This window comes from Glossina fuscipes, unplaced genomic scaffold (genome assembly GCF_014805625.2).
Source record: "Glossina fuscipes isolate IAEA_lab_2018 unplaced genomic scaffold, Yale_Gfus_2 3, whole genome shotgun sequence".
NCBI lineage: Eukaryota > Metazoa > Arthropoda > Insecta > Diptera > Glossinidae > Glossina > Glossina fuscipes.
Window position 1 is genome coordinate 16,406,343 of NW_023998417.1, and position 27,973 is coordinate 16,434,315.

The window sequence follows — 27,973 nt, forward strand, 5'->3', positions numbered from 1 at the left end:
TGATTTTTAAAATAGATTAGGTTAAAAGAGTGGGGGAATATTTTCAAAATGCGGTTGCTTTGAATGTAAAAGGTGACTTTGAGGTGGCTAAAAGCCTCCTGAACACATGCATCACATACTCATCCAATAGTGGCATCGAAGGTTTTCGCTTTAAAAAGGCATATCGAAAAAACTCAAGCAGCTGCCGCAGCTTTAGCAATTTTTATAGGCGTGGCATTCGATTTTACCCTATTTTCAAAAAAAATGATAATTCTTTCCATATATAACTTATACAAGTGCTTGAAATGTAATATATAATCTTTTTTATATAAATGTATCAAAAATATGCATTCATCTCCCCTTGTACGTCTCCTCAATAGTTTTATACAATTTTTATAGGCATGGCATTCGATTTTACCCTATTTTCAAAAAAAAAAGATAATTCTTTCCATATATAAGTTTTATTTAAAGGTTTTAAAAACTTATTCTTCTAATTTTTAACCCTTATTTTCTTTTTTAATTTTTTATTCGCAATGTTTCACTTCGTACCACTTCTTTCTGCACTTGCAAAGTGGCTTCGATTTTCCGCTAAAGGCCATTAGCTGGTTTTTTCCTATACATGGTTTATAAAAAAAAGGACAATGTGTTGATAATAGAGAAAGCACAATCTCTGGTGAATTAAAAATTCCTTTTTATCTTTTTCCATTTTTGGTAATTATTCATAGCGTATCTTTTTTTGGTGGGTAAAATGATGAATAATTCATTCATATGGAATATTCATTAATAATAGGGAATATGTAATACACATAGCACACAATTAAAAAATAGTTTGAAAATTCGCGGCAATTTTGTAAAGTGTATCCATAAGTGAGGAGTTTTAGTTGTCTGGAGGAAAGTGAAAATGCTGCCGTAGTGCATTACAAAATAAGCAGAAACGTTTAAATTTACAAAAAAATAATGGTATTAAACAATTGCAATTAACTATGTGGTAGTAAACAATTGCAAATCACATTTTTTGTGACATTATTTATTCTTTCTCTTTTCTTCTTCTTCATCCTCTTCTCTATTGTCGGATTCACAAGTTTCATCCACTTATTTTTTATGACATTATTTACTCTTCTTCTTCCTCCTCCTCTTCTTCTTCATCATCTTCTCTGTCGTTAGACTCATGAGTTTCATCCTCGTAATCACTTAAGTGCTCGCCCAATTCATTGATAGCCAGTTCTCTTTTTAACTTACTTAGCCGATAAGCTTCTTCCATTTCCACAGAAGGATCTTCGGTTTCGACAAAACTTTCTGGGCCATGAGGATACTCGAAAGCTTCGGGGGGCAAGTGAAGCCAAGGCATATTACGCGACACGGATTTATGGCCCCAACCCATATAAATAGATTCACATATATCCTGATGGATGAATGTGTAGGCGCCAGGCCAAATATTTGACTGCATTACAAGCATGCGCTCCTTTTCATTAGTATAGTTGCTGGTGAAACGACGAACCCAAGGCACGGGAACTTCTGTGTTATTATCGAACGAGCAAGCCGAAAGGATGTTGGGACCGATTTCTCTATTAGTACCTTCTATGTATCCTTCCTCTTCACCTTCCTCCTCTTCTTCCTCCTCCTCCTCCTCTTCCCCTTCTTCTTCACCCATCTCTTCCATAAGGCGTAATTTTTCCAAACGTTTGCGCTCTTTCTCCCTTTCCCGGCGAGCCTTCTCCTCATCAAACCATATAACGCGGCCTTGTTCCAAAATATTGGGACGTATATGTAGCCATTTATCGACAGAATTGAGAGACTTTACCGGCAATATTTCATACTTTTCGTTTTTCAGTAGGACGACGTCATTATCTAGAAGTTTGAAGCATATTTTATACTTTGTTAGATTGAAAGCTGTGGTTTATTTTTACCTGGTTCTCCCTCTTCCTCTCCTTCACCCACTATTTCTTCGTCTTCTTCCTCTTCTTCTTCTCCTTCATCTTCATCCATTCCATCGAATAGGCGGCGTTCTTTTTTTGTCATTTTCCGATAGTAACCACGGGGTGCAACGTAAGTTCCTGCTGTAATACGAGATACCATGGCTCTTAAATAGTGCTTTTCTTTGCCTCGAAAGCAAGGATATGACACGATATCGGCTTCCAAGTTTCCCGTGAAGAATTTTTTCAATTGTCTTGATAATTTAATTTGCCTCGGCGTAACTATCGGTAACTCTATCCATTCGTCCGAAAGTGAATTCACCACAAAGTATACGTAGCGGTTCACACCTAAATCAACGTAATAATGATAATATTAATGTAGAAATTCAATTTAAAGAGGAAAGGGTTGCTATATTAGTAGAACGGTATAAGATTTAAATACTTTTATTAACAATCTTCGTCTACCTATTGGTTCATATGAAATATTTGCTAAACTAAACAGCCCTGAAAAACAAAACCCATGAGCAATTGTTAAAGTATAAGATCCACAAATTCCTATATAAGCAATAGCTATTAAACCTGATAATAGAATTCCTACATGAGCTATAGAAAAGTAATCAATTAATGCTTTTAAATCAGTTTGTCGTAAACAAATCAAACTTACTAATACTCCTCCAACTAAACTAATAGAAATCCAAATAAAATTATACTTTATCACACCTAAACCGATTGGTTCTGGAGGAATGTCAAAAACATCAATAGTTTCTGGGGTTGGAATCTCGGCTGCTTCAGGCTTCATTCCCATTAATTCTTCGTCGGGCCAATTTTCCCATCCGACTGCTCCTGGTATTAATTCAGCACCCAAAGTTTTAGGTAATAATGTTTCCTTTGCTAATGGTGTTTCTTGTTTTTTAAAACGTTCAATCATTTCTCTCTCCATTTGCGCCAGACGGGAATCAATCTCTTCATTTGTTAGATAAGCTTCAACTACGTAATAAGGAGCCTTCAGCCCGTTAATAATACCCCAAAAGCGACATTGCAAAATCGATGGGTGAGTTTGCAGACGAGTCATAGAACATGCTAATTGAAAAATATCGTCGCTGCTGATACTGAAACCGCATTGATTCCAGAAAAAATGCATATGTTGCACGCGTTCTATGATAGGTGGATATATGGACACTGGTCTTAAATCTATGTCCAGTTTGAGTTCTTCAGCTTGTTCCGCTCGTTCCTCTTCCATTTCATCAGCTATGGGTGGACTCGAATCATCCTGATATGGGAGCTTCATCGAAATCAGCTGCTTTTTAGCGATGCGATACATACGACTTTCTTCAAAAACGGCATTAGGCGGAAAACGTTCTGGTAAATGAAATTTTTGTTCCCGCACGCTACGACTAAATTCTTCAAAAAAGTCTATAACGTTAGGGGGACGTTCATCAATAATGCGTTTTATGATATCTGAGAGATGATCGTATCTGTAGTTTAAGAAATGTTAGCTCATTATTTTGAGAAGTAAAAGGCATTGAACCTTACAAGTTATCACCGCTAATTGAACTGAATTGCTGCATTATGGATTTGGCTAGGCACATTTCGTAGCTTATATCTGGAGGTTCAAGCAATGATACTTTCGGGTCGCGACAAGCCGCATTAAGCACAGCGCTTTCTAAAGTCGACGAGCTTGTTGTGCTAGAAGTAATCAAAACGTCGATGCAAGACGCATCCCCACCTGTTTTTGGCTGGAGCGCTTGTTTACTAACGGATCCAGCCACAGCTTTGTCCGGATCACAAGAATAATAAAATTTTATTTTTTCGCTACTTGTACTAGCGGATGGAAACCCATCGCAAGAGAGTTTAGCATTTAAGTCCATTTCGGATTTAAAATTGTTCTTTTTTATAAATTTTTTCTAATGATTTAAATTTTTTTTGGCTTTTTTGTTTATGGTTTATTTAGATTAGATTTATATATTTTAAGAAACAAAAAAGAAACCTCTTTTTTAATTACAAAATATATTTTGTAAAAATGATCGGGTTAATTGACGTGTAAAATAGATTGTCAAATTGTTTGCCATGTTGGAAGGAGCTATTACGGTCACCTGTTTTACTTTTTGACTAATTTCAACTTGCCTTGGTAATGTGAAATTTACGCGTCAAAGCTCAAATTTATTTTGCTTATTCAAGTGACAGAGAAAGTTATTTACAACATTTACTTCAGATATTCAATATCACCGTCTAACAGTAACTATTGAGGTGTTGGTGAGTAGGTGTACCGCTACACAAAGGCAGCATTAAAATATTTGTCGACTTATTTGCATGTGTAGGCAGTGTACTACTTCTTGATACACATTCTTCTTTATTAAACATGAGTAAAAAACAAAAGGAAGTAACATTTCTAGGAAAATGATTTTTCAAACTTCGAATATATTGGTTTTACCACGGGCTATCGCTTAATTGAAAGAAAGATTTGCTCGAAAGTAACTCGTTTTAAAGATAAAACGGAGAAAATTTATAAGTACTGATTTTTGGACTTTGATTTATAAGAAACAAGTGGACAATTTAAGGGCCAACAATCAAAGCATTCAGATTTTTAACTCGTATTTCAACAGGTCTTAAACAATAAAGTGCAATTGTGATTACTAAATTTTATAAATAAAGATGATCACAAACTTACCGTTATCCTATTGAAGAATCACATTCTGCTGAAGTGACAGTGGAGGCGTGGGAGCTATGCTTGTTTTTTAGTCTAAAATGAAATGAAAAGAAATGAATAAATTATACATATAAAAAGTAAAGATAAATGCAAACTTACCTTTGGAATATTAGCGAATCTTCTTGGAATTGTGAGGCGATGACCGGAGAATTGTACTTATTTTTTTCCTATCTAGAATAGGAGAAATATATAAATAATATATAAATATATTTTTATATAATAATATTATTAACTTTACTCTACTGCATTTCACGCACGATTTCGTTCCCAAACTTTAATTAAGTGGCGAATATTCATTCCTTATGATTAGGCGCTGTTTGGCCGTGTATGCTTGTTTCTCAATCGATATACCTTTACTATATGGTGGTCCGTGTCCTGCGTCTTTTGTAAACTAAAGTGGAATAAAAACAAATGAATAGATGATAGGTATTGAAATATATCTTTACATTTTAATATATTTACCTTAGAATGACGTTACGCTGAAGTCCAGGGTCTCTCTCCAATTTCTTCCTTTCAGCATGTTTCCAAGTAAATCTATTCGGTGGATACTGCCGCTACTGCAGGATCCTGACGCCCTGAAGAAGGCAAGCCGTGCCACCCACGCGCCTGCCGATGTCTCCTTCCACCATATGTTACTTGACAGATGCGTAGAATATATCGTACGCATGCTGGAACGCATCGTGGGCCTCTGGAGTTGGAAAGGCTGGTTTCAGATATTTGTCTCTGCGATACTTGGCGACTACTCGACCGCTCACCTTTTAGCAGGCATCTTCTTCTCTTTGGGTTAGGTCCTTTATACACGCTTGATATCGTAGCCGCTCACGGATGTATCGAACGATCCCGTATCCTGTGAGCAGCCGCAGGAAAAACAAAAGAAAAACTATTACGTTATATAAAACAGCAAATGAAGATTAATTTGTTCGCAATAAGTTTTTAAGTGAATAATAGTTGCCATAAAACTATGTGCACACAACATAATGTAATGGAGCACAATAAGCTTCCAAACACTTTTTTACAGTTACTTAAATATTTCGCCCTCCTTACAACTAATAACTGGGATTTTAGCAAGACGGAATGCTCTGACGTGGAGTGAGTTTTATGGGAATTTCTAAACCAACTGTTAAATGAAAAATTGGAAGTGGGCACAGAAAATAGTCCTCAAAAAATGTAGATCTATAACAAATGTCAATAATAAAATTGGCTCCAACCTCGTTCTATTGCATACTTCTGTTTGTGTGGCGTAAGACTGTGTGTTACTTAGTTTAGGAAATATTATCAATATGTTCTTTATGTAAGCGAGAAGTGCGCTTAGGAAATGCGTAAGTTTTGGTCAAATGGTCCGCTTGCCAATCGACTCTTCTAGTTCAGAGAAATGGCTGCAAGTTAGCAAAAGTTTAGCACACAGGTTCTCTCTGACGGGATTTTAAAATGCTTAAAAGCTCCTAAACCGGTAAATTCTTTTATGTATTCAAATTAATAATGATAGAGGTTTGTTATTTGACTGAGCTGTACATGGTTTTGTATCTACTGTCGTCCGGATTCATAGTTATAATATTATTAAAACACTTATTCGATAAAAATTGTCAAAAAGATACGTTTTAATGGATTTTTATTGGAAAATCCTCACGGAATTTCCTATGTTCGAAAATCTGGCATAAGACAATCAATTTTCAATTTTACATCTATTTGTTAATTTTAATTGAAGTCCTCAAAGCATGGAGTGCTACATGCTAAACACATGAAAATTTTAAATATTAAGCTGTAACCAGTTAGTTGGATTAACGACAGTGATTTGTTCGGCTTGATCAGGAGTTAAGCCTTTCGCGAACATACGGGGTAATACGTTCATATGGACATGATGATAACCATGACCGCCAAAGGAAGTCTATTATAGAAAGAAAATATGCAATTTTTCTAAAGCTGTTGTTATAAGTCAATATGAAGACGAACCAGACGATGTTTTGTGTGTACATCATGCGACATGAGTAGTCGTTCAAGCAAACCCTCATCAATCAGTTTCATAAAATAGTTTATGCGATGGCCATCAGACGGCATGTCTAGAGCGGAGTTTAATTGGTAGTAAGAGCATTCCGTGCCAAATAAATCATATTGAATATAACAACCGAATTTAGCAAATTCTAATAACTGATCGAAATTGAAAATGGTACCTAAAAAGAAAATAATTAGTATATAGCGAAAATAAGCCAAAGTGAAAACATACGATCCAAATGAGACATAACGCATTTACTAGCTTTACCGCCAGCTTCTAAATATAACCGTATTATTTCGAAAGGCGCCGCAGCATTGCGACCTGGATGAAACGAGACACCACAGCCGAGCAGCTCTTGAATTTCAGCGGTTGCTTTAATAGCACGTTTCTCAAAATCTTTAAACAACATTAACAAGTTCTCCTACAGCTTTTTTAAATATTTCACGTTTAACTCACCACGTATAGGATATACGCTGCCTACTTCCCCAATAAAACCGCATTTTACCATGCCAATCCCATCAACTTCGACGCCAGTTGTTATCTCTTTCGAATATAGATCAGCCATTTGTTCAACAGACATATTCATGTGACCACTATTTTGTAACTCGTATATGTAATGACCTGTCCCAGCGATAACATTCACGCCTGTCTTCTCAGATACTTCAACCATGAATTTCAGATTTCGCTTCAGACCGTGCGATGTATTTTCTACAATCGAGCTACCGCCTAGTCTTCTATACAATTCCAGATCTTTAATAACAGCTGCGCGAGTTGCATCATCGTTTAAACATAAATTATCTAACGATGAGTACGGGTACTGCCGTATAAATCCCAAATTCGCTAAATGTAATTTTTCATCTAAGAAGGATCGAAAATCGTCCGGTGGCGAACAGTAAAAATGTGCAAAATCCAAAGCTACATGTTCATGAGTAAGAGTTCTTCCCAGTAAATTAGGTTCAATTCTATCTAAAACTGAATAAAAAGAAAAATAATTAAAAGTCATCAAAAATTAACAATAAATTTACAAAAACATGACAATTTGAAGTCCGAATTTTGTGAATCGTAGACAGAAGAATCGAAGATAGGAAGATGGAGTTTGGCACAAACGGGATCGAAGTTTATAGATGAAATTAAAATACCAAAATAACAACGCGGCTAACATCAAATTACTAAAATTTCAGATTTTTGATAATTGTAAGCAATTGAGCAAATTAATCGTAACCGCACGTGGGTTCGAATCCCAAGTGCGGTAGAGTTTTTAATAAAAAGCCGATAGCCTTAGATGCTAGTGCTTTTAAGAGTTTAGTCTTAGAATTTATTTCTCTGGCGAAATTAACAATAATAATAATAATAATAATAAATCGTAAGTTGCTCCGCTGTTCAACCATATAACAGATGAGATCAAAAGTAGATGAAGCCGATTGCTTTGTAACAATATATAGAAGAACGTATAAGTTGGATTGCAATAGAAGTAACTTCGAAAAGAAATAGAATCCAAAGAAGATAATGTTTTCGAGCCTAGCAAACGCTTCGATGGTATGTTACAAATTATTATTGGAGCAAAGTTAATGCACTTTGCATGACCAGTAAATCAGAATTTAATCATCTTCATAATTGCAAATTGCTTCTTACGCTTACAGAGTATTTTAAAGATTGGCGCTAATATCATACACTTTTATAGAAAAGCAGGTTTTCAGTTAATATTTAAATAATCCATAGCTGTCGGGCGTACAACACAATGTCCATATTTGTATTTTATGCCCTTATCGTTTTTGTATAACATATACTATGTAATTATATTCGTATTATCTTTTGCTTCTCGTCCATAAAAGATAATTAAAAATAAAATTTGTTGCTTTATTTTCAGCTCCATTTTATAATAATTTCTTGTTTCAGTTTATTTTGTTACGGGGAAATTGGTTGGAAATTTCTGAATTAGGATAAGTTTTTGGAAATGTAGCGTTTTGACTGGTAACTCTAGACATCTTTCTTTCTATTCGCAACACATGGTATTTTTAACAGAGATTACAAAGATATAGAAGATCACTCTGATTTTCAATATCGTCCTGGAACTAAGGTCATTCGTGTTGCCAATTTTATTGATGAAGACGCCAAGTATACGGCTGGTCAAATTATTGATAATTCTATTGATGGACTCGCTAAAGTTTGGTGGGATGACGGCCATATTAGTATGCTATAGTGCTGGCCTCAAGACTGTTTCACTGTGGGCCAATACGACAATGCCGCCGAAGTTTGGACTTAAGACTCGGACGATTTGTGGGACATGGGAACGGAAAATAATGGATATTGTAGCGGTGGTAGCAATGACACACAAATTTACTTAGCTGAGTCGCAAATTTTAACGAACATTGAAAAAGCGCGCGTGGCGATAAGTTATTTAGAATAAATTTTTAACTTAAATCCCAGTTTACAAAATCCTGAGGTATGTAAATTTCAGTTAATCAGCTATGCCGCACTGCGTCCAGAGCATAATATACCATCCACAGATTTATATCCTACACATCATTTGGATATTATGTCCATATGTGTTAGATATGTACGGTAAATTGAAAATATTATAAAATTTTTATAAAATAAATTCTTCGTAATGTTGGCGCAGTGATAACTCAGACATATAATCACAATATCTACACAATTTATCTTACTTTACCTGTTTGAATGACTGGCATAATTTGATAAAATGCTTTAATAATGTTTGTTTGAAATACACAACTAAACGTGCGATGACAAAAATAAAACTGAATTAGACTGTGCGAGTGGTTAACAGATACTAAACATTCAATTTCTTATGAAAAGACTACATGCGTATATATTTTAAACAATTAGTGGTTACTTGACAAACCTCCAACTCGCGTCCACATAAATTATATAGAATGCGGTGCTATAAAACCATAGAGAGGTTAAGAAGATTTTGGAAATTTTATAACTTTAAGTATTATATTTTGGAACTTAAAGTTCCGATTGCTAATTAATTTTTGGGCACAAATTATTATAGAAAAGCGGTGAATGGTTGAAAATATTATATGATATAAAAAATTGTCATTTCCAAGGAATAACTTCAAAAATAAAATAAGGGTAATAACAGACAAAATCCTCTCCAGAAATTTTATCAAAAACAAGTTGTTAAAATACATAGTTGCACATAGCATAAGTATTTAATAAGTTGGGAAATGTGATGTTATGGGAAGTCGTACATTCGGATGCGGCTGTCTGGTAGTGCGAACAGAAAATTATTAACAGCATTAGCAAAACGTTCCATGAAGAAAACGACAATTCAATCAGAGTACAGAGATACTTTTAAATTGCTTTTATTTTATAATAACAAACGCAGAATATGATCGATTCGACGCAAAGCTTCGTAAGGCAAGTCCCCTAGTAGGATAGTAGCAAATGTGATGTAGGCATGGCCAAGAAACTGCGAGCAACAGATTGCAAAGGGACACCATAAAGCATATAGATTAGGTTCAAGTAAAATGAAGACTGATCTTTTGCGATGTAGTGCGATTGATCTTTTGCCACGTTAGCTCATTCATTGCACATTTTATACCCTTCCACCTACCTTTTTTTTGGCTTCCAATTTTAACTGTAAGTTAATTATCAACATGAATAAATAACCAAGTTTCATATCAAATTACGTACGTAAATGTACTATTTAATTGAAAACATTACTTCAATGTGGTCTAATTCCTAAGAAATCAACTGAAAGAAATGAAATTGGAATAATATTTTTTTAATCATTTATATACAAGATTCTAAGAGAATAATTATCAGTCTCTTGTTACCGGCGGCAACAAGAGGGCTACGGATATATATCCGTTAAAATAAATGTAACCTATGTAAATTTTTCTTTTTGCAAATAGAATATTTTTTAGCCCCTTTATCTCACTCAGCTGTATTTTCATATTTATTCTATACAGTATATTTATAATACCAAAAGGCCGATATGAAAGAATGCATTTAATTAAAAGCGTGCGTTTGAATATGACGTTTGCATTTCGTCGAGGCATGTATTAAAATTGCAAATTAATACTTTCTGTGTCTTCTTTACTTTACTTGTAAAATCACTTCTCCCAGTTACATTAACTTGAAACTCGACAAAAATATTTGTTAGGGCCGGCTTAAAAGGCCCTAAGGAATTAAGGAAATGTCATTTAATATCAAATATAAACTGTGCTAAAAAAATACATATTCAAACAGACACATATAGTGCGTTCTTTAAACGTTTTCATTAGGAATGAATATCGTACATAATTTTTTGCATTATAAACGAATATTTTTCTTGCTTCTTCATTATGAATGAATATATTTTTTTAATTTCACATTCAAACTTTTATTGAAATGTACTTACATGGACTTAAAGTTTGAGTTCACTTTGTATTATTAAATTAAGAATTTGATCAAAATCATTTTTCCAAATATTATGATGATGAAGCCATCTCTATTACCGCTCATACATCACTTGCCGTTTCAAAACAGCGATGTATTGATAAAAAAAAGAACGGTCATGCAGTTAATATTTCAAGCGCGATATGATTTTAAAGTTGTCATTTGCACTCTTATAAAAAAAAAAAAGAAAATAGTAAATTAATGTATATTGGTATGTGGATTCGAAATATTACTTTCCGAGGAAATTTTTCGCTTCAATCATTTTGCACTTTAATAACGCTTATCTAAACAAAATCTAACCATACGGCCAATTCTTTAACCTAGTTGATTTTACTTCAGCGAACCAGCGAGCAGCGTAAAGTAGTCAAAATAACTGTACAAAGCATAGATAACAAATTTTTACTTCAAATCGGAAGAAGTTCAATTCGCAGGAAAGCTGCCGGACTCCGGTGATTTAGCAAAGGGACTATACTTGCATTTTTTTTCTGAATTGTAAATGGCAAAGTCACAAGGAAAGTTTCGTATGTTCAGCACATTCAGCTTTGTAATTATTTCTATACGGAATGTTAATTTTGTAATAAAATTTATGCATAATTTTATGGTAAAAATCGAACAATGTGCTACAAGCTGCAAGGCAAGTTGTAGCAGTTATAGCACAGACATCCAACCGTATGTAACGTGTATACATAAGGAAAGGGGAAAATTGAAATGACCATATCCGCACTTACACCTACTCTATCTTGCAGTTGAACTAAAACTAACTTACAGGGATGCAATGCGCTTAGAAGTGCAGCCTCGAAAAAATCTTTAACAATTGTTTCGCGTATTTTATCATATATTTAGCACAAAAATACAACCTTAACACCATAGTATCCGCCCAAGTGGGCGAGTAGGCAAGAGTCTCGACCAGCAGCTCAGTGGTCGTGGGTTCAAATCTCAAGTGCGGTAGAGTTTTTAAAAAAGCCGAAAGCCTTTAGATACTAGTGCTTTAAGTCTTTAGTCTTAGGATTCATTTTCTGGCTAAATTAATAATAATAATAATAACACCGTAATGGTAATGCGTAAAATCAAAGATGCCTGCAAAAATACCAGTTAGTTTTCGTCCAGGAAACAAAGGAAGTCATAAAGAAGAAAAAAAAATGTTCTTTGAAATCGTATGTAGCTGAGAAGGCAAACAAATGCAAGAAAATATTAAAAGTTATATACATCATAAATTGTTTTTATATCGTTACATTAATATTGATTAATTAATGTAGTTGCATTAAAGTAATTTTATTGTAGCAACATTCAAAAAAAAAGACAATAAAATTTGAATATTCTTAAGTTTCCAAGAGCTCAGTGTGTTTGTGCTTAAAAATATTTTTCTGTATTTCTAAGAAAACGTTCGTCCTCTTCTCAAGTGGAAGTATACTCGCCAATAGTATACAGAAGCGAAAATTCAATCTGTGGAAGCGCCCTCACTCAACATTATCAACTCTCACTATATTTTTCTCCCTCATTTACTCTCTGCTGTTTTTAGTTAGTATTATTATTGAGTGTAAATTTTGTAAACAATGTCAATTGAGAGAGAGAAAGCATTGGAACCATTGGTTGTAACAGAAACAACTAAATGAGAAATGCCCAACATTTTCTTCAAATTTAAAGTAATAAATTCATACTCATCACTCTGAGAGAAGAGGATTGGCAATAAGTGCAAAACACAATGCTTGCGTTAGGCGTGGCTTACGAACTGTCAAAATAAAATTGATCATATGTATCTAAATGTTACTGAATGCACCTTGCGTTGCGCTGTGCGCTAACGCGAATTTTTGGAGAACAAAACGAATTCATATGGTTTTACATGCTGCGAAAAACAAGCAGAAGGAAGAAACATTAAATGAAATTAAAAATTAAACTAGACTAAAAATATTACAAAAGAGGAAGTAAAGGAAAGATCATGTTTTTATTACATTTATTATTCAGTGATTTTAAATTGGATTTTATGAAGGTCAAATATTTGACAACTCATTTAAACATTCACTTTAAATTAGTCGACGTTAACATAATACGTATAGTGTAAACAGCTTTTTGTGTTTCCGGCAAGGACGACAGCGCTCCCACATTATACCTATTATCATAACTCAAATAATCAAATCGTCGTTATCCATTTCCTTTTGTCGTTCAAATGTTTCATTATAAACCTGTTAAAAATTGCTAATTAATTATAAATATTTTATCATTAACAATACTGTGAACTTGCCATTAATAAGTGAAATCGTTTTTTGTTTACAAAAATATATTCTATCATTTTTTTTTTGTGTTTTTGCTTCAAGAAAATTATATTTCAAAGCAATTTTCCGGTCTACCAACTATGTGCCCCTTCATAAGCGTTTACGTAGGCGAGCGCTAATCAATATTTTCACATCGCACGCAAGCTGTATGTTCAATTGATTTGGCGTTATATGTTTCGCGTTACTAAGCCCAACGCATAACGCAGTTATCGGATTTTTACTTTAGTGTAGTGTATTTTGGCATTGTTTTGTTAAAATTTTGTTTTCTCGTGTCTGTAAAGGAGAGAAAAAAGTAGAAAGAAACATGAATATAAATCTAAATATTTGTTAGATTTCGTTTTAGTTGCTTTTCGTTTCTAAAAATCGCCTTTAAAAATCGCTTCTAAAGCGGGCAAGTCGCGCCACGTTTATTTTAGCGTGCAAAGTATTTTTATGGTCCAAAACGAAATATTAAGAGTAAAAATTAAAAAAAAATTGTGTATTGTAATATTCTGTGGTTATGTGCTGATATACGCTTCGTGAAATGTACAAATAAATATAATTGCAATTCGGAAAAAATTTGCAAAAAAAAAAACGGAGAAACTGAAGCAAGTCGTAAGACTTGCCTGTAAAATAAGGGGTGATGTACCGCCAGAGAAAAGCCACAAAATTGGCGTTCATGCGAATATTATTTTTTTTGTGCAAATTTATTGCGATTCATTTTACAGTTTAACACCCGAACCCTGTTAAGGAAATACATGTAGACTGTGTGTGCATGTCAGAAAAAGTATATTACAAAATATAGTATAGTCGGATATATGTATATATATGTCCGAAAGTAAGGAAAAATATGTCTTTACACGGATCTTTTATTTGATTGCCAATCAGAATTATTTTTCGTTCAATAATTTTCTTCTCCCTACGTTCTTTTAACGTCCATAATCGTTTATCTGAGTGCAGCAGTTTTGGGGATTCCATATCGATTTTCTATTTTTTAAATACGTATTTGTAGATGTAAACCGCAATCAAAAAAAAAGTTTCATACTAAATCGATTCCAATTATTTTATTTTCTCTTTTGTGGTTGTGTCTGTTTTAAAAATACACTCATCGATGCTGCTATTTCTTCTTAAAGATACAACAATAAACCCGTTTTATGATCAATTCTTTTAAATTTAACTTATTTCTCTCGATGTCTCTTCTCGTTTCTTGTACACCTATGCCTCTATATAGGTTTTAAGTAGCTTACGCGCAATTTTTCTTTTCACAGCCGTTCTCTTTTTGTTGCCTCGATCGCTAATGTTGATTATGTTTTGCCTATATATGTTTGTGCTCTTTTTTTATTTATAGTAAATATATGAGAAAAAAATCAAGTTTATTTCTACGGTAGTCCGAACAAGAATAACAGAAGAAAAAAAACAAAAGATAAAAACCCATAAATCAAGAAAATACAAAATAAACAAAGGAACGGATGGTTTAAAGTTCAAATAAAGCTAAGGCAACAAGTAGCTATCTGTTTGTTTGTTTGTCAAGGTATGGTGCTAGTAGGTGTCTGAAATAGCTCCTTTTATATATATGAATAACTTTTGAAAATTTCTCTTTAGCAATGGATTAGAAAGTAAATAGCTGGACATATAAGCCACAAATCTGTTGGCTTAGTCCATCTCCATTCAACATACCAAAAAAAAAAGAAGAAAGTAAATAGTTGATATCATTATCCAAAAACACTGAAGAACTTTCTTGAATGCACCAGAACACTTAAAATGTTATAGGTTTTCATGTTCAACATAAGTAATACAACATAATCCAACATACAAGTAATACAAAGTGAAGGCACTAAAACATTTATGTAATTAACTAAGTGCTAATTTTCAACGAACTCCTTTATATGATGAATTACAAACTGAATACGCGGCAACTTCAAACGAAGATGGATATAATTTCAAATTATCAAAATCAGACGTGAATAAATGAGAAAAGAGAATACGTACTTTAAGTAGACGAAAAGGAATTTTATTTAAATGCTCTGCTCATAAATTTTGTTTTATTAAATATTTTCGAGAATAGTGTTAGTTTATATTTAAGAAAATTTTACATATGTTGCAGTACAATTTATGAAACACTAGAAAAAACATACTCAAGATTGTCTAAAAAGGCGCGAGCCGGACGACGTATAGAAAAATGTGTTCTCGGTAGTTGCCCACAAATTTCCGTAACCATAATGTCCGCAGCCTGCTTGCAAAAAAGAAAAAAGTGTACTGAAGAAAGTAAGTGGCATCGTCTTTAAAGAATGGCAAATAGAAGTATTTCAAAACAATTTTGAAATTTAAGAAGACAAATTGGCTGAAAGTTCGTTGGCAAATACTCTTTTAAAAATTTGTAGCAACTTGATCTGCAAAATACGAGTTAAATAAAAATTTTCAGGCTTACAAGAAAGTTGAACGAACAAAAAGAGACACTTGAACTTTGATGGCCTGTGTAAGAACGCTTTATAAATGTGTTACAATAATATTTGAAATATAAAGAAAAAGCTTATAAATAAATCTGCTGATGTACAATGAGATATAGTATGAGAAGAAAAATAATTTTTTCGTAACAAAGTTGTCTTTATTATTATAATTTACTTATTATTAATCTCACAGTGTTGTAACGCGAGTGTTTCTTCTCTCCTCTTTTCCAACTTGTCCATTTAATTTCTATAGAAATTGCCGGCAATTAATTTTACTTTCTTAAAAACTTTTTTGTGTTGTTTTCTATTGTAAGTATTGTTTAAAAGAAAATTTCTTTGCCTTTCTGTGCATGCGCAAGTGAACGGAAGTTTTTATAGCAAACAACTCGAGATAAAGCAAAACAAGGATAACCAAATCTTGCCATAGCAGAAAAACGTAGGACTCATATACGTATAAAATCACTTCATGTGGCCAATAAGAATAAAAGCAAACGGTACTGTGGTACGTAATAGCTGATCGTCCGTAATGACAACATAATGGCTCTTAAGAGTCGTCGATGAATAAGGCGAACTTAACCATTTTGATTTCTGAAACGCTTCCAAGAACTTAGAATCGTGCACAATAACTAACAACAAAAAAATCCTTTAGCAACAATGGGCTTTTCAACAGCTCTACAGGGTCGTGCTGCCCATGAAGCTTTAGTTGTACGGCAGGATGCTGAATTGCGTCTAATGGAAGTTATGAAGCGTGCTTTACAGTTGAGGGTAAAATGTGACAAGGAGTACGCAATCAACTTAGCAAGTGTGGCACAACAGGGTTTAAAAATTGATCGGGCTGATGAAATGCAAGGTAAGTTTTGTTTATATTTTGTTTTTAACAATCTAAATATCAATATTGTTTCAGTATGCTGTAATTCTCACTTGCCCATTTTGGTTATTTTTATTCTGGCTTTCTTTTTAATTGCCATTATATATTATAATTTCCTTTTGTACATATTGAACATCTCGGAATTACCCATATGCACAAACAAGTGCGTTCATATTAACCCACTTACGTGGATGTAAACAATTATTATGTGTACAACCACAATGAGTTTTTGCAATTAATTAAAATTTATTAAAACTAGATATAAATGAATTGAGCTTAAAGTTTGGTTTTTTTTTTCTGAATTGGGTAGTCTGATGAGCTTTGATGAGTGTTAAGTTTTAGCTTAAATCATGGCGTAATCGTTTTTTATGTTTCCTTTCTCTTTGTTTTTCTTTTCGAATATCCTTACGATTGCGATCCTTAGCAGAAACTATGAGAGTCAACAGAAACTGTGATGCTTTCAACAGAAACTATTAGACTTTTAAGGGAAACCTTAAACGCAAAGGTTTAATGCGTTGATGTTTGGCGAGAAAAAGAAAAATTTGTGCAAATAAATTGGAAAATTCTCGATTAGTTTCCATTTATTCAATGGTACTCACTGGAGTAATACGAATTGAATATTGCATGATAGTTTGTGTACCTAAAGCATGACGTCAATTCATAAAGCTTCTCTTTATTTTCGCCAATCATGTGGGGGATAGTTTAAATTTGTACTACACATTGTAACATGCAAAGCGAAAATGCGGTTACAACAAAGTTAATAATTCTGGGAAATGCTTTCGCCTATCGAAAAATTTCGGTTAACTTTGGGAATCGTTTCCGTCGCAGAAATTTACGCGTCAAGATGATATTTTGTATGCATTATTCAGAACTGAAGTCAAAAGTTTACATCAGAGGTGACTTGTCGCAAAAAGCTAAAAAAACGTTCACATTCGGTCTTACAGTGAATATACATCTAAAAATTGGTGACAAAGTTTATTTTTTGCAAGCCTTTATATATTGGGACTAAAACTTTGTTTCTCACTTCATTTTACTGAAGTATCGTAATCGTTTTATTGCGTTTTACACTTAAATTATGAAATTAAACACCTGCTCAAATTTTTAATTGTATCTAAAGATCGACATTTGTTCGAACATTTTGCTTGATATTATCGGTAATATTTTAGAATGCTTTTCATTATATTACGTTGTCCAGTCTTGTTTATAATTAAACACGTTCAAAAATTTTCTTAAGTGTAGCTACTTGCAAAAATGTTTAATAATTGTTTTAAAAATGTTTTGTTTAATAATACAATTTTTTGCCAGACTTAAAATAATTAGGTGAACGTTTTAAAGGGAAAATTAAAAATATACAAAATAATAAGCAAAATTAAATTTCAATAACGATTCCTGTTGTGCAAGAGCGTACTTGTGTCGGTGCAAGTAAGCGTGAAAGAGTAGCATAATCGTCAACAAAAAAATGTTGCTGGACTGAACTGTAACGGTTTTAAAGTTCAACTTTCAACGTTTAGACAAGTGGATGGTGATACTAGTATATGAATGTGTACAATTAATTAGAATGGCGTTCAACGCTAGCATTTTTCGGATCTTCATATAATTGAAAAGCAGCCGAAGAATTATTAACTTTCATAAAAAATGACGGCGCTTTAATGACTGAAATTGTCAGTAGGAATAATTTAGCATTTCATGAAATAAAGAAAAAGTTGAACTACAGATGAGCAGCAGTTGAAATTTCGAAGAGTGCGCATATTTATCGTAAGACCTCAAAATTATTTTTCAATTTTTTCCCATTCTTAAATCACGATGGATAGAATGGATAAATAATTCTACGCGTCATATTTATTCTCTTTTATTTTAGTATACTTAGTTCTTTGCTTGCTTGATGTTATTGACAGTAACTTTGGATTATTTTCTCTGTAATGCCAAAAGGAAAAAATAATGTAAGAAATAGTTTCTGCACTTACTTATCCAGCGCAAGTACAGGCAGTGTTAGATTAATATATGTACTTTATTAATGAAAACATTTATATTTAGCAAAAACTAAAAGAAAAACGTTTTCAAATTGCATAACAAAAATATTCGATTTTTTCGACATATTCCGAATTTTAATTATTGTGAGCACAATTTCATACTTGATGTACGAAAATTAGACACGGAGCATTCCGTTCGAACAATATAGCAACGCGAGGGGGCCAACATCCGTCGGTGACGACTGTAATATATTTAGCTTTCTCCCTTATTTTGTATAAGCATTTTAATCACAGTTTTGACACATTTTACTTGACTTTGAGCAATCTAATAAAAGAAAGCAAGAGCCATAAAATAAGTGAAAGTATAAGCTTGAAATTAAGCATGCGTGTTTTCAAATTTAAATAATGGATATGTGTATATTTATTTATTGATTAGTGATCGCGCGTAGTGGATATATATTATATGCTTTTTTCAACACTATTAGGCAGCAAATCTTCTCAAGCATTATATGCCGCAGAGCAGTTTTGTTAGTCGCTTAATGAGCCTACGCATATAATTGTAAATCAGGCTGTTATTTAACGAATGTTTCTATAGAAAATAAATCAAAATTACATAGATATATTTTTTGCGTACCTTCGCACATAAGCGATTCCACATCAATCTTATTGAAACTCTTACAACGATCATAGCTCTCATTTTGCGTTTCTGTTGTTTTCTACTGCAGGCAGTCTCATTACAAAATCATGGCGCTCCTATATGGATGAACTGGATCATCAATCCAAACAATTTAAAACAAATGCTGAATTACTCGAAGTGGTGTGCGAAAAATTGACGCATCTGTCGCAAGATAAACGTAAAGCACGTAAAACATACCAAGAAGAACATACAAAAATTGCGGCTAGATTAAATCATGTAAGTAATCGAAATAGGTACAGAGATAGTATTTTCCTTATAAGCCATGTAATTTCTAATAACAAAGACTGGCTTCTCAAATAAAAATCACAGATTTTTAATATTAGCCATTAATATTTCGTCAAAGGAAATCCCCTACTATTTTAATTTTTTGAATGCCATGCGAAGCCTTTTAAATGCTCAATGGTATATAAGGTATGTTATTGCAATATTTCTTATGCAAGATGTAGCGTGTAACGTGTGGAAGTAGGTTTTGTGCGGCTTTCATTGTGGTAAGCATTCTTGCCAGCAGGCCTGTGGGCCCCTAGCTCCTATAATTTTATGTTCAACATGCAGGTCGCAATTTTCGAAATATTTTGAGGGAACTTGGGGCACTGCTCTCTTTTCGTCCAAGACTGAATGCTATTAAAACAACAAAAAATCGTTGTAGAGTTGCGAGAGAAGATTTTTTGAATTTGGACGAAATGGGATTTTGTTTTAAATGTCGATATGGATGCCAAATGAAAATTCTTGGGAATTAATTATATAAAAAATTCTTTTATCTAAATGAAATAAAAGGCGGACAAAACTTCACTGTCGTATAATAACCGTACGCAAAAGTTTGGGGCGTTTAGAAAAAATGGTATTTCGTACGCATTAAAATTGTAAACGTCCCAGGCCTTTATGTATACTCACAAAATATGGCACCCAGCTTTTAATCCATTTATTAAATTAAAGCTTATTCAGAATTATTTCATTCAATTTATTACTGCAATTAACCTATTACAAATATATTTTTTTCCATTAACTGTTGTAAATATATAATAAAGAATTTCAAACTGTTTAATAGAAGAAAATAATTTTTCTCTATATTTATATATATATATATCTAGAATAAATAAATTGTATGAGGAGGGAATTTCATTTAATTACGTCTATTTGTTCGTTTGTCAGAACTGCAAATGCGATCTCAAAAAAATTGGTTCTTTTTCATTGGTATTTCTGTACTTCCAAATATTACTCTTCAGGTATCTGTTGTTAAGCATATGCCATAGGTGTCTTATGGTGCAAGTGTACACCTGTAAGAACATCGCACTATGCCGCATTATGTAACATTGCGTTTTGAAAAAGTGTTTATCATAAATAAGCGAACACAAATCTTATGGAGTGTATCGCAAGATCCTCTCTTAATTGTAAATAAATTTTTTAACTTTTTTAACTTTTTTATAAACTTGTGTACTTCCCTCTTTTATTGCCTGGCTTCAAGCCATAATCATTGAAATGATGATGGTTGATGCAATTTCACTATTATATCACAATTTATACAATAATTTGTGTGAATTCATGTCAGGCCTAAATCTGGAAAAAGCTTTTCTTTCTTTAATATTTTAATCTTTATCAATTTATCGCTATTGTAATACAATGTTGTGAGCAGCGACTGCAGCAGAAGTATGAAAATAATCCCATGATCACATCATGTGTGGCCTTTGTAAAATAAGCAAACGCTTCTTTCAATTCTATTAAAAGTAGTCTGCACTTGCACCACGTATAAATACCTATAGTGGGTTTTTAGCTGTATATGTACGTACAAATAATTATTCTCTATGCATGTGTGTTTATTTATGCGCGTCTTTTCAAACATTAATATAAATTTTTCTTTAACGCGATGGCTAGAAATGTTTATGTTTTTATTTACTCAGTACTCTTTTGTGAACATTTAAAATTGTCGTTTTCTCGTAAGGGGAGAATGAGAATTTTTTTCCTTTTATGTTCAACAAATTAATTTGCGAAGCAAAGAAATTTCATAATATTAATCATTTGCAATTTTCAATTTCGAGCACGATTTCTAATGCATAATAACTTCTATAGTTATATTTAATATTATATGATAATATTTTATAATAATATATTTACTTGTAAAAATGTGCGCTTTCCGCTTCTTTGTATCTTATGATAAATTTTTATGTCTCTCTTCATGTATTACGGAAATTGCGTCTACTTTTTTCATTACGTCAATAGAGAGTTTTGTAAAAGTTATCTCGTAAGTTTTTTCTGTATCTACACGTAAACAATAACAAATTAATTTTCTGAGTTATTACTTTGCTTGATCAAGATATAACGTTATTGTACATATCTAGCTAAAAAAACAAGCAAGCAACATATTAGGTAAAAGAAAAACTTCGTGGTGTTTCCGCATTTATAGTGACGTAACTTTGATAACACTAGTTTTATCAAGCCATACTATAGTGCGTATGACAGGTGGCATTCCATAAATAATTTAAAAAAAAAATGTTAGTTAATTCAGACATTAGATTAGACAATCGAAGGTAATATCGATTTGAAAGTGTGCTAAAATTTTGAAAAAACGCTCCACATTTCATAACAACGCTAAGACTGAGACGATAACACTCTGCAAAATGCATAAAGAAGTATGCTTTTTACAGTGAAAATTTTGTGTCAAGCTCAGCAGTTCACGAATACTAAAGACAAGTCGCGGTGTTGCCAGTCAAGTGTCGATAAAGTCCATGAAATTTCTCAAAAGACAGAGGAAGACATTCATATTTCACCTTATGAAATCGTTACAGAATTAAAAATTGGCCAAAATAGGTGTTTGGCGATTGATTCAAAGTAAAGAGTGTGAAGATAAATTCGAATTTAACTAGTAAAGACACCTACCATTTCTGTTAATATACCTCTGTTAACGACTTAACAGAGCTTATATTAAATAATTACAATTGAGATATAGTTGGTTTGAAAGCCTAGTCCGTCCGTATTAAAAAAAAGAAAATATTTTTGTGGACATTTCATATATCCATATAAAACTACCTTTCAAACAAACTAAACAAATTCAAATTGTGTATTTGAAATTTGGTATGTTAGCGAAAAATGCACATGGAAAAAAAAAGTGTGAAAGAAAAGTGTGAAAGTGTGAAGCGGACGGACTAGGCTTCCAAACCAACTATATCTCAATTGTAGTTATTTAAGATAAGCTCTGCTAAGTCGTTAACAGAGGTGTGTTAACAGAAATGGTAGGTGTCTTTACTAGTTAAATTCGAAATTATCTTCACACCCTTAGATTTTGCATGTTTGAAATTTTACATTTTCAAATCCGCCAATTCAGCTCATGCCATATATCTTCAATTGCATTCAAATACCGGGATTGTGGAGGAGTATGTAAATGTTTGTGGGCTTTGTAAAGTAGTCACCAAGTGTAGTAGTAGTGCAACGAGAGATGTACGTTTCGAATGATTTCCTTGCTAAAGGATTCTTTTACCCGAAAGGCCCATTTTTGCTGTGCAGGTTTTAAAATTGTCCTTGTCAATAAATACCAGGTTTCCGAATGTTTTAAAGTTACGACTCGTTACTAAAAATTTCATTTTTTTCAAAATTTATATGATATAATTTTTGTGGAGCTTTCAAACTCGAGACATTTTATCATATTAACTTTGCTTACAAATGGTTTCCTTCTTGAAATACGGCTATGGAAATCGACGGGTCTTAAAACATTACAAACAGTTTCAGGATGAATGCTAACTGACTTATATTTTTCCAGCTCTTTTGCAGTGTCGATAGCACTGGTTTTGGGTGTCATTTCTTTGGTCGGCCTGATTGATGCGTATTTTCTGTCATTGTAATTTTTTATAATAGTTTGAATAGTAGCACAATTTTTACGCTACTTCTAAACTTTACAATACTTTTCTATATTTTTGAGAAATTCCTTTCCGTTTTTGTATATTTTGTGACATTTTAAGTAAAAGAAATAAAGAAACTCGCTTTAACTGATAAATTATTATTTACATGGACGAACAAAAACTAATTACCCTTAACTAAAGATGTTTTTTTTCGATACTTGTGTAATGTGTTTTTGCTGTATCTACAGTTTTTTGTGATATTTATTGGGATTGATGTATATATATATATTTCTTTTCTATAACTTTATCTAAAGTCAAAAAAATTACAAGTTTTTGCTTTTTAAAACATATAGCTTTGCGCCCAACCCATAAATGGAGATTTTAATAATTGAAACCTTAATTTTTCGTACTGTATGGAGACCTTATTGGCTACCGTGTATAAAACGAACATTTTTATGGCTTCTGCAATAAAGAATCAGAGGTGTTTAGATTAGCTATTTTAAGAAAGTGTATTAAGGGAAATCATTATAAAACAATTTATGCACATATAACCGCAAAGCATATAAGAAAATTAAATAAATGGATTGCAAGTTATATGAAGCACTTTCAATAATATTCCTTTTTGCTCCTATAAAGGTTTTTGCAATGAATTTTCATAATAACGAAAATTTTTCTGCATTTTTAAACTATATTTATATCTTGTTAGCGAATCGTTGCACTCTATTCTTCTTATTTCTCTCGATGGACATTGAATAATAATGTATATTTCAGTAAGAAAACTCTAAAATATTTTTTCGAACAGAATCATAATAAAAGCATAGCTCGCATACCACGGTTAATCCCTACAACGCTTTATAGAAATGGTGTTGTGTGGGGCCTTTTTCTTTATTTATTGAAAAGAGATATGACATGGAATAACATAATTTGAATGAATATATAAAACTCAACATTAAGTTGGAATACAAAAGTTAATTAAAAAAATTAATTTTTCTGAAAAATTACAGCTCATCTATTTTTTGTCATAATTGGTTGAAACTTGTGTTGTTGACGATAAAATAAAAATACAAGCATATTTTTTAAAGTCCGGGTTGTACAAAAACTGTATGCTAAATTGACAAAAATTCCACTATTTATATACTTTTCCTGAAAGTTGTCATAATATCCCCAGATTTTTTATTGTTTTATATCGAAACCGTGCTTGGTAATTACCTTGTTAGGTATGTAATAGGGTTACAAACTTTAAATATTTGGTGAAATAAGTCTTCATGGAAACTATCTAGTCCTGTAGCTCTTAAGATGTTGGGAAGATATTAATATTGCAAAATGATAATTTTGTGATGCAAACTTAATCCGAGAAATTTTAAGGAAAGCCTGGAATACCGGATATTTTACATAACAATATGTATACAAAGCGGCTGGTCAAAGATGGTGCCAAAATTATGCCACCGACCTCCCAGATTATGATAAGGGACGTAAAAAAACCGAGTTTTTTCTTAAAATGCTTGGGTCTGAAATCCCCAGTCCGTTCTGTTTCCATATATGTTAGCATTTATTAAATCATTATATTAATTTGATTGGTAATAGAACATGCTTCCCCTGAAAGGTAAGGGCGGGGATTGGACACTTAAGTTGCCAATAAATAGCGATAGATGGAATAAGTGCGCAATTATATAAAGCATCGACTCGCAGCAAACAATATCGAAGATGTGTGTTTCCATCACACATTTCGCATATATCCATTACATTTAGAAAGTTTAGTTCCGCACTACTCGCATGTTAATCCTAACCTTACTTCATCTATATATATATCCAACGTCAGAAAGGTCATTATCAAAACATTTGGAAGAATCTGACTTGGGCGTATCATTGCAACATATCAAAGGATCCTTAAGAAATCTTCTCCTCTGATTTGCGATTGTGGCCGAATTCTTACTGAATACTAAAGTCTTTCCAATATTCCAAGACACGCTTGGGTGTTGTAGGCGTGTCCTTTGAAAAGTTTAGGCCACTTCCAATTTCTTTTGGAAATATGTAGGCGATAGCTTCATTTTCCCTAACGGGAGAATTATTACCGCATAGACTACACAGTTGCGCAAGCAGACAGATGAACAGACGAACAGGCGGACATGTTGAGATGCATTCAAGGGTTGTAAATGGACAAGAATTCGTCCACTTTGAGCGGTTTCTAAAGCTTATTTCTGCGCGTTATAAAGGCATTGAAAAAAAAATTAAATTTTGGTGCACTATAATATTGGGCAGGCGTTGTTATTTTTTTCCATTTTCGAACCGGTGCTAGAACACCGCTCGTAAAATATACTTTCAAATTTTTGTATATTTATCTGCTGTAGTTTATAAGTAATTAACAAAAAACCAATTTTTTATTCCTTTCGAAAACTAGAGATGTTCTCAGTTTATAGTGCATTGCGTGTCCTTCGATCGATAGGATCCATTTTCAATATTAACGCGCTTGCAAGAAATTCCAATGTTTCTGCCAAATTTGATGTCGATAGCTTCACTTTTGCGACCAGCAAAATGATTAAATCGATTTAGAATTTGGTGCTGCCGAAGAATGGATATGCCTTGTGGAATCTCTGGAGCCTCCTTCTGGGCGTTTCAAAAGTTTTGACAAAGTGAATATACCACTTACCCTTCGAAGATGGATATAAAAGCGAAGTTTTTCGCAGATCACAGTAAATTCATCTATAACAATTCTCAATAACTTTCCAAGGGGGTTGTAATAAAAGTTGGTATTGGTTTAAGGGATCTGTTGACATTTCGAAATGTTTTGGTTTATTTGAGGCGCTTCAATGCAAATAGTATATATTTATCCTTCCTCTTTGTTCCTTTTTTCATACCGTTTCTACCTCTACCACTTATCGTTTGATGTTGGGTTTAAAAAGAAGAGCCGATAGTCTTAGTGGCTGATACTCATCCTACCTTTAGTCCACGAATTTATTTCTTTGGCTTGAAAAAAATAATAATAATAGTTTATAATAGATCTTACTATCCCGGATATGCAAAAAATGTGCATTATGTGTAAAGAATAATACATTTTCCCGGCAACAAAAAAATCAACTCAAACCAAACGATTACATTCTATTGCTTTAATTTATACTTCAATTTAGTAAGCGGTTGCGGTAAAAAAGAAGAAACCGTTTTGTTGAAGAAGAGTATTGGTTGGCATTTTTTTTGTAATTTGTTTGTCAGAGAATTCTATTGTACCCAAAAGGAGTCAATTTGCAAAAAATAGGATATCAGCTTTCAACAATGAAACTTTAAATTTATGGGCATTTTCTGAAGAAAGAACTTCCTGAAGAAATCACTCTATAGTTTATTTACAATTCGTATTCAATCGTTAATTTTTATGGAATTTTGTAGGGTCATATTTCTGTTTCCGTATATCCACGACTAGTAAAATTCACTCACGCTTCCTTTCATACATTCATATATTCGTTCATATGCACAATGAAATCAATTTGCTTTTGTAGAAAGTCAGTGCACCCCACAAATGCTTAACTTTTAATAAATATTTCTTTCAATTGCGTCCATTCAATTGAAACAAATTTATTTATGCCAGCGTAGGTTAAATAATAACTTCTTAAATTGATAATTTGAATTAAAAGTTCGTTTTAGGACAAATTTTTGTTAAATGCAAGGGAACTTTTATATACCAAAATGCACGAAGAGCTTCACTAATACCAGTAAACAGATTTTGGCTCCAATATATTATTTCCAAATTTTTAAGTAAACGGTAACAAGGAAATTCTTTTCTTTCTCCTTTCGTTAAAACATTGCAGATAAGATTACAATAAATATGTGGATGCTCGATTTTGTAGAATCTCGTTATTTAACTGCTTTTGTTTCCTTTATACGTTTATTTCATTACCTTGAAGCCGGTCATCGTAAGTATAATATTTTTCTGCTTATTATTTTTATGTCGCAAAGGAACATAGCGCCTGTCATTTGTATAATCTACATGTCTCTGGTATTATGGAACAAATAAATGCGGAATAATTGTATTTGTTTAGTAAACAAGCTTGCCAACTATTCCTGAACCTTGAAACATGAAATATCATTCGGTCAACAACCAGAAGACGAAAAAATGTCTCACTCACTATGCGTACTTTTGTTCTGCCAAAAAATTCTGCTGACTTTATTATTATAATTATTATTTTTTCCTAATGTGAGCTTTTTATGGAAACTCTGAAATAATAACCAACAAAAAAAAAGGAATGCAAAAGATAGAAAAGCATCTTACAGCACATAAAAGTCTAGGAATCAATTACAGATACGAAAACACCGGCACAACGACGACGAGACGGTTACAACTGATATTATATGTATGCATGTGCTTATGCATCTACATAATAATTGTGGAACAAAAAGTGCAGCAAAATAGCAGGCAACAGTAAAATTTCATCGCCGACGATGTCTTAAGATATAATCACCAAAGGATCTCTCAAGTGAGTGTTGCAAGCATTTTGGAAAACGAATGTATCCCCATCCTACGGTGTTGACTATAACAAACTGCAATGTTATTGTTGGGCAATATTAAACTACTCAATGTTATATTTCACTAATACGATTCTTTATTTGTCTTTGGCATAAAACAGCGAAAACTATGACTTATTTTTATATAAAGCGTTCCCACTTTTCATGAGAACCTTTATTTGGGCGTACATTGGAAGATGGATACGCGTTTTCGTATCTCACCTCAGTAAATTTGCATATGAAAGATCCTATACAGACAATTTTAATTATAAAATACTGAAAATTAAAGCTTCTAAATTATAAAATATATATGTCATATAAAGCTTAGACTTTATAAAAAAGTTTATTTTGTGGGAAGGGGGGGATTCAGAAGTTGTGCCACTATATTTAATTGAATTATGTTGGTGTACAAAAAGTTATCCCTGTAT

At 32.8% G+C, this 27,973-nt stretch overlaps 3 protein-coding genes across 15 annotated transcripts in view; 1 reads left to right on the forward strand and 2 right to left on the reverse strand.

Moving 5' to 3' along the window:
• Window positions 1-510: 510 nt before the first annotated feature.
• Window positions 511-3,808, reverse strand: LOC119635052 (radial spoke head protein 4 homolog A). The gene is made up of 4 exons (XM_038029569.1): window positions 3,426-3,808; window positions 2,613-3,367; window positions 1,887-2,240; window positions 511-1,827 (listed from the first exon to the last, which is right to left on the reverse strand). The coding sequence occupies exons 1-4, from the start codon at window positions 3,758-3,760 to the stop codon at window positions 1,091-1,093; spliced, it is 2,181 nt and encodes a 726-aa protein (XP_037885497.1). The 5' UTR covers window positions 3,761-3,808; the 3' UTR covers window positions 511-1,090.
• A 2,374-nt stretch (window positions 3,809-6,182) lies between these two features.
• On the reverse strand, window positions 6,183-9,370 carry LOC119635053 (phosphotriesterase-related protein). Its single transcript, XM_038029570.1, has 5 exons — window positions 9,261-9,370; window positions 7,046-7,561; window positions 6,821-6,985; window positions 6,550-6,767; window positions 6,183-6,484 (listed from the first exon to the last, which is right to left on the reverse strand). The coding sequence occupies exons 1-5, from the start codon at window positions 9,277-9,279 to the stop codon at window positions 6,347-6,349; spliced, it is 1,056 nt and encodes a 351-aa protein (XP_037885498.1). The 5' UTR covers window positions 9,280-9,370; the 3' UTR covers window positions 6,183-6,346.
• A 4,233-nt stretch (window positions 9,371-13,603) lies between these two features.
• The window catches only part of LOC119634387 (tyrosine-protein kinase Fer), a 37,112-nt gene continuing 22,742 nt past the window's right edge, over window positions 13,604-27,973 (forward strand). For 3 of the 13 annotated variants that reach the window (XM_038028505.1, XM_038028507.1, XM_038028506.1), the window contains exons 1-2: window positions 14,594-16,542; window positions 19,256-19,443. In XM_038028505.1, the coding sequence (XP_037884433.1) occupies window positions 16,347-16,542; window positions 19,256-19,443 (384 nt within the window). In that variant the 5' untranslated portion in view covers window positions 14,594-16,346. The other 10 variants (XM_038028503.1, XM_038028494.1, XM_038028502.1 and 7 more) reach the window with 10 other exon arrangements.

What these genes read in the sequence shown, in the direction of transcription:
- LOC119635052 (XM_038029569.1), bottom strand. Translation starts at nt 3,760, where the DNA reads ATGGACTTAAATGCTAAACTCTCTTGCGATGGGTTTCCATCCGCTAGT. An exon ending in TCAATTAGCGGTGATAACTT is followed by an intron (nt 3,368 to 3,425) that starts GTAAGGTTCAAT and finishes CTTAAACTACAG; the next exon opens with ATACGATCATCTCTCAGATA. An exon ending in TCCAGAACCAATCGGTTTAG is followed by an intron (nt 2,241 to 2,612) that starts GTGTGATAAAGT and finishes ACGTTGATTTAG; the next exon opens with GTGTGAACCGCTACGTATAC.
- LOC119635053 (XM_038029570.1), bottom strand. An exon ending in CAGCGTATATCCTATACGTG is followed by an intron (nt 6,986 to 7,045) that starts GTGAGTTAAACG and finishes TGTTGTTTAAAG; the next exon opens with ATTTTGAGAAACGTGCTATT. An exon ending in CGTTATGTCTCATTTGGATC is followed by an intron (nt 6,768 to 6,820) that starts GTATGTTTTCAC and finishes TTTTCTTTTTAG; the next exon opens with GTACCATTTTCAATTTCGAT.